Source organism: Setaria italica, chromosome V (genome assembly GCF_000263155.2).
Source record: "Setaria italica strain Yugu1 chromosome V, Setaria_italica_v2.0, whole genome shotgun sequence".
Lineage (NCBI taxonomy): Eukaryota > Viridiplantae > Streptophyta > Magnoliopsida > Poales > Poaceae > Setaria > Setaria italica.
In genome coordinates this window covers 10,284,727-10,290,936 of record NC_028454.1, presented here as the reverse complement: position 1 = coordinate 10,290,936, position 6,210 = coordinate 10,284,727, and the positions used below count along the sequence as shown (strand labels likewise).

Sequence of the window (6,210 nt, the reverse complement as noted above, 5' to 3'; positions counted from 1 at the left end):
AGAGTGAGGTTAGAGAGAAAGGTGGCGGTGACGATTGTGATGAGAAGGCTAGATCTAAGTAAGTGGGAAAGAGAGGATAAGCAATGGCTAAACAGTTGTGTTAGGAGTGAAACATAATCGTATTTGGGACAATATTATTAGCAGCGGCAGATCCAGCAGTGGGTCGGAGGAGGGGGAGGGGCTCGAGCCCCCTACCACCCCAAAAATAATAGAGCCCCTTAAGTCCCCCTCCATTTTTTAGAGAACGGAGGAAAAAGAAGAGGAAGGAAGAGGGAGGAAGAAGAAGAGCCTCCCTGGGACCATGACTAGTTCCGCTCCTGATTATTAGGTTTGTATCCACACACGTACTGATCGTTACACAAAATAAATCTATCGTATCTTCGTAAATTAGGCTATCGGTTTTTTTAATTATACTTAATCCAAAATCTTCTCCTAAACAGTGTTTTAAAATGCTACTCGAACCGAAGTTGCTATCAGTGTGGACCTGACCTTGTGTTGCATCAGCGAGTACTTAGCGCCGGGGCATCACTCTCAGCCTCCCCTCTAATTCCGCCATCTGTAAAACCGCCACCAAAGCAACTCACGCCAGTGTGTGTGGAAAAACCCCCGCTGGTCCGCTTCCGCTCCCATCAGATCGGATCACTCGACGAGCCCTCTCGCCTCCCTCGCCAATCGCCATGGCGGCGCTGCTGCTGCGTAGGCTCGCCGGGGCCCACCGCGGCCGGGCCCCACTGGCCGCCGGCGCCGCCGCCTGCGGTGGAGCCGCGCTGTTCTACGCCTCATCTCCCCCCGCCGTCGTACGAACCTGAGAACTACCCTTCGTCTCCATTTCGTTTCCCCTTTTCGTCTCTCCGCCCCTAGTCGCTGAATGAACGTGGATGATTTTTTTTTGTTTGGCTCACGGTGCCGGATGGTTGTTGCAGGCGCACATGGAGGAGAAGGGCGAGGAAGCTGCTGAGAAAGCTGGTGAGCTGTCCCCTTTCTCTCCTAATTTACGCCGATCTAGGTTTCGTGGATGTGTGGTTTGATCAAATTTTTCATGTATCTGCATATGAAATTAGTTCATTTTGGCGTGTGGTTGTGTGAGCTGAAAAAGATGTTTGCGCCTGGATTCCACATTGTTTCTAATATGGTGCATAACATTTTTTTTATGTATCTCCTGGGGTTAGAACTTACAAGCACTAGTTGAGCATGATGATTGTTGTTCTGGATGATGGCTAAATGTGCTGCTAGAGACATACCAGTGTCGAATTGTTAAGGGGTGACTCTGTACATTAGCGCATAGTCTTTGAGCTGACATATTGTTTAGTCACCATGTTGTAGTCTTTTATGTCCCACATGTTGTTGTAAGGAGAGCGGTTGCTTCATATAATCATATTATATATAACCACGAGAAAGTTGGTGCAGAATTTTTCTCGAACATGCAGGATAACTGCGTGTCATCGTATTAATAGGTAGAAACAAAGGATCCGATTACACGCCGAATCCACGGCTGGGGTTAGTCTTTTGTTACATTAGTTGGTGCAGAGTGAAAGAATCCTTCATTCTGGATGCCAGCTTAGGCCTGTAGTTTGACATTTTTATGTGAAGCAGTTCTATGGTTATGAAAATTTGATGATTCAGTATAGCCTGTATGAATTTTGATTTTCTCATGCTTACATGATCATTGTGCTAATTGCTTATTTTCTATGGAATTTCATCTTGCCTTTCAGCACTTAACCCTGATAAGTGGTTAGAGTTCAAGCTCCAAGAGAAGGCAAATGTTAGCCACAACTCACAGTTATTCAGGTAATCATTGCAGAACTTCTTGGATTGCACTATTGTAGAATATTTGCTACTTCCATATCTTGGTGTTTCACACTTCACAGGATAGATGGTCTTGTAGTAATCACGTTAATTTCTTTTAATCTTGTATAGTATATTGCAATTTTATATTTCTGAGTGTTAATATTGCATTCATCATTTTCCCATGATCATGTTAGTGAATTTTCCTTTATTTATGTTTAATCAAGTTTGTTTTCCTTAACGCTAGGCTTATGCTTAATCTGATCTTTCAGATTTTCATTTGACCCAAATACTAAGCTGGGCCTTGATGTTGCCTCGTGTCTCATCACAAGGTATCTTCTCTGATTGCAAGGGTTTAATTACTTAGCTAGGAGAATCACTTTGGATAAAATTTGAATGAAATCGTGCTTATCTTGCTTTTTTCCTTTCAACTTCTATATATGTGCTGATGATATTTATTATCTTAGTTTGAGTCATTGTTCTCACTAATGATTGTTGTGGTGCAAAGAAAAATGTTACTTGTGTTACTCAAATAAGGTTAATGTTCCCTGCTGTCTGTTCATGTTCGCTGAATTTCTTTACTACAATCTAGAGAGTAGAGAGGGCTGGATTGCCTTGTGGAGACTATTTGTACACACTTTAGAAGCTGTCTGTTGAGACTTCCTCCCCTCTGTTTCCCTGACAGCATCATCTTTTTCTTTACCCTGATAACCATGAGCTAGTTTCTATCCTGTGTGTTGACTTCCTAGAAATGAAATCATTGCAGGGCTCCTATCGGTGAGGAAGTGGAGGGCAGAAGAAAATTTGTTATTCGCCCGTAAGTTCTGTGCTAACTGAATCAAATGCATGGTGGAGTCCAGCATACAACTAGCCTGTCTTAAGTGCCTCAACATGGACATCCTCTTGTAACTTTATTTCTTGTAAAGCATCAACACAAACTAGGAATAAGCACAAACACAAGCTGTTCACCAGTATAGGATATTTGTAGTTAAGTGCACAAAATAGTATTATTCTTCAATCAGACTTAAATGAGCATATTGTCCTGTTTTCTGCAGGTATACGCCTATCTCTGATCCAGATTCTAAAGGATATTTTGACCTATTGATCAAGGTATCCACAAAATCCAGTGTATAAATTCCAGAAACTTTTATTGTCCTGTAGATCACTGTAATACCAATTTAATTGGTCCTTTTTAAAGGGAATAATTTAAGTTGGTCTTGAAAATGGAATCAGAATAGTAGGATAGAGGCCTCTGGCATTTGATTTCTGTTCGTAGGCAATACCTTGCATATTATGCTTCTTTATTTTTGCTAATTTTACTATGTACAGGTTTATCCTGACGGGAAAATGAGCCAGTATTTTGCAAGTTTGAAGCCAGGAGATGTTGTTGAAGTCAAAGGGTAAAGAAACATGACATTTTTTTAAATTTCATTAGCTAACTCTATATGCTACTGCCTCTTATCGCTGAAGCACTTTTTATGCTTTCGTTAGGCCCATTGAAAAGCTCAGATATAGCCCGAACATGAAAAAACAGATTGGCATGGTAAGATAGCCTGAATTTGACCCAGTAGTCTACCTTTTGATTCATCCCCACAATGATAATGGCAGATGAATTATTTATGTTAGTTATTCATGTATTTTTCAGCACCGGATGCACCTTTTTTATTTTTTTCATGTATTTCATACGGTAGCTGCTAAATAGTGTGTATATATTTGCTTTCCAGATTGCTGGTGGTACTGGTATAACACCGATGCTGCAGGTTGTAAGGGCTATCCTAAAAAATCCTGATGACAACACTCAGGTAAGTTTTCATCACAAAAGCCTGAAGCTTTTTCAAAATTTGCTCATGCATTTAAGCAGTGCTTTGGCATCTTTCTGAGAAAGTTTTGTTTTAACTCTCAAAACAAAACATTTCCCCTCAACAATATTCACATAGCAGTATGTCTCAGTCTGTCAGATAGGCATTCTGCCAGAGGCCAGATCTGATTCGTCTTTATTTTCAAAAAATATTCTCAACAGCAATAGTTTTATTGTGGATTACGTTTTTCCCTTATGGATTCTAATTTTGTGTTCGTTTGGCTTCTTCATTTTTCTTATCTAGGTCTCTTTAATTTATGCCAACGTATCGCCAGATGATATCTTGCTCAAAAGGGAATTGGATAGACTTGCCAGTAGCTATCCTAACTTCAAGGTTTGCATTGCAGTGATTAGTTTCCATCAGAACCTGGATTAATTGTTTCCCCTGAGCATGACATTATCCTTGAATACTCTCAGGTGTTCTATACAGTTGATAAGCCATCAAACGACTGGAGGGGTGGTGTTGGTTTTATATCCAAGGACATGGTTTTGAAAGGTTTGCCAGGCCCAGGGGAGGATTCTCTAATTCTTGTGAGTGGTTCATCTGTATGTTTGTGTTTCTTCTGAATATTTATGTTTTAACAAAGTTACATTGTTTCATCTGTATGATCTCCTATGCCATCTTCATTTCTTGATGTTATTCATTTCATTGTTACTGTTGGATTATTAAGAAACGCCATCTGTTTCGTGGTTTTTGTTTGGCCAGGTTTGTGGTCCACCAGGAATGATGAACCACATCTCTGGAGACAAGGCAAAGGATAGATCACAGGGAGAGGTATTGTGTATTTGTTTAGTTTTTATATTATATTGTTATTACTTCTGATACTGATGGTGAGCTGCAAACCTTATAATTCATTGTTTCTTAATTGAAAAAAGATTGTGGAAGTAGGATAACTGTTAAGCATACTGATATCCCCTTTTCCTTCCAAGACCAGATAGATCCAGGGAGTGTTCCCTGAAACTATCAACACCTGGATCGTGAACTAGTTTGGCATTGCCTTTCGTTTACCCTTCTACTGTCCATTTCATTTTGTGAACATGGTATCATTTCGTTAACCCAGTTTCGATTTCTCCTTGTTGTGCAGCTCTCCGGCCTTCTGAAGGATCTAGGATACACCGCAGAGATGGTATACAAGTTCTGAGAGAACAGTAGATTCTGCTGACATACTTTTGCTGCGCCGGCAGTGAATAAAACACACCTGAACCTTTGGTTTCCTTCGCTGCGGCATTTGGTTCATGAACTGGATTACAGTTTTGACAATTTGACCTGCTTCCTCCGAATAATGTTCGTTCGTTCGAGGATTCTAGGTTTTCTGTTAGCTGGACGTTGAGCATTGAGCTGAAGATGGCAGGCTGGCAGCGCTGCGGAGTGCGGATGGCACATCGCTGCTTGCTCAGCCTGTGCGTGCTTGCGATGTTTACGTAAAGAAAAACCCGTACTTTGTTTGGCAGTTCAGATAAAGCTCTCGGATTCTGTTACTCGGCAGTCGGCAGTTGTTTCTCTTGCATTGCGATTCAAGAATTTTTGTTATTTAGCGCAGTTACATGAGAAGGCTTGCGATTTCCTTCCCATTGTGATCAAGATATTCCAGCTTGACTTCGCTTCGCTCTGCCAGTCGGCCGCAGGCCGCCGGGTTTGAGTTCGGCCTGGTCATGTGCACCGCGCACGCCGCGTCTGGATTCTGGAGAGATCGGACGTTGCCGGCGGAGAGGGACCAGACGCCGACGGGTGGTCGCCTGGCAGCCACTAGCGTGGCAACCTGCCTCTTCGCCTCCCTCCGAGACGGCGCGGCCGCAAAGCGCGAGCATCCCAGCCCTCGCCTGGTTCCCCCACCAGCCGTGTGCGTACGTGCCGTGGCATCTATGAACTCATTGTTGGTGGCCGTCGTGAACGTAGATTCGTAGGAGTAATTCTCGGTTCAGACGGGATAGCAGAGGCTTTGGTCTGTTGCTGTTCGCCTCTGCCGCTGAACTGCTAGCCACACGGCTCTTTTGGGCTTTGGCCACGGGTCACGCCACAATTCCTGAAGAACAAGGGAATGAGTTATGCAAAAAGCACAGGCTGAGGTTTTACTCTGTTTTTGTCATGGACCGATCATAGAGGGGAGGGTGGTTGCTGCGTCAATGTGCAGAGCTGGTAACGTTAACGTGGATTGCTGCAGTGACGTGGACGCCCATGGCCAGTGAATTAAGAATCGTCAATGAGTGAATGTCATTGGCTGATTACTGCCTACTGTTCCCTCCATCCCTCCGTCCCAAATTGTACGCCGTTTTAGTTTTTCTAGATCTTATATGTAGATGCATAGAAACATCTATGAATCAAGAAAAATCAAAACGATCTACAATTTAAAACGGAGGGAGTACATCAATATTCAGTAGTTGTCGTGGTTGATGCACTGGGCTGATCTTTCGTCCCCGCTTGAATAGATTAGAGCCTAAAGTCTGAAGTAGCGCAACCATAGATTAGTTGATAGTTGATGGTTTTGTCATAGTTTAAGACTAACTCTTTGCGTGATGTCAATTCAGAGTGCAGACAAACCTCCCTAACCTTCCTAATCCTTCGGCAT

General features: G+C 42.7%; 1 protein-coding gene across 1 annotated transcript; it reads left to right on the top strand.

Moving 5' to 3' along the window:
- The first annotated feature begins 544 nt into the window (after positions 1-544).
- Positions 545-5,144, top strand: LOC101779615 (NADH-cytochrome b5 reductase-like protein). Its single transcript, XM_004968326.2, has 13 exons — positions 545-797; positions 924-966; positions 1,713-1,788; positions 2,058-2,117; positions 2,552-2,602; positions 2,841-2,895; positions 3,115-3,185; positions 3,277-3,328; positions 3,510-3,587; positions 3,888-3,977; positions 4,061-4,174; positions 4,350-4,418; positions 4,729-5,144. The coding sequence occupies exons 1-13, from the start codon at positions 678-680 to the stop codon at positions 4,783-4,785; spliced, it is 936 nt and encodes a 311-aa protein (XP_004968383.1). The 5' UTR covers positions 545-677; the 3' UTR covers positions 4,786-5,144.
- Positions 5,145-6,210: the final 1,066 nt, after the last annotated feature.

Coding starts and splice junctions, on each gene's coding strand:
- LOC101779615 (XM_004968326.2), top strand. CDS start 678: ATGGCGGCGCTGCTGCTGCGTAGGCTCGCCGGGGCCCACCGCGGCCGG. Junction 4,175..4,349: donor GGGAGGATTCTCTAATTCTT/GTGAGTGGTTCA, acceptor TTGTTTGGCCAG/GTTTGTGGTCCACCAGGAAT. Junction 4,419..4,728: donor AGGATAGATCACAGGGAGAG/GTATTGTGTATT, acceptor CTTGTTGTGCAG/CTCTCCGGCCTTCTGAAGGA.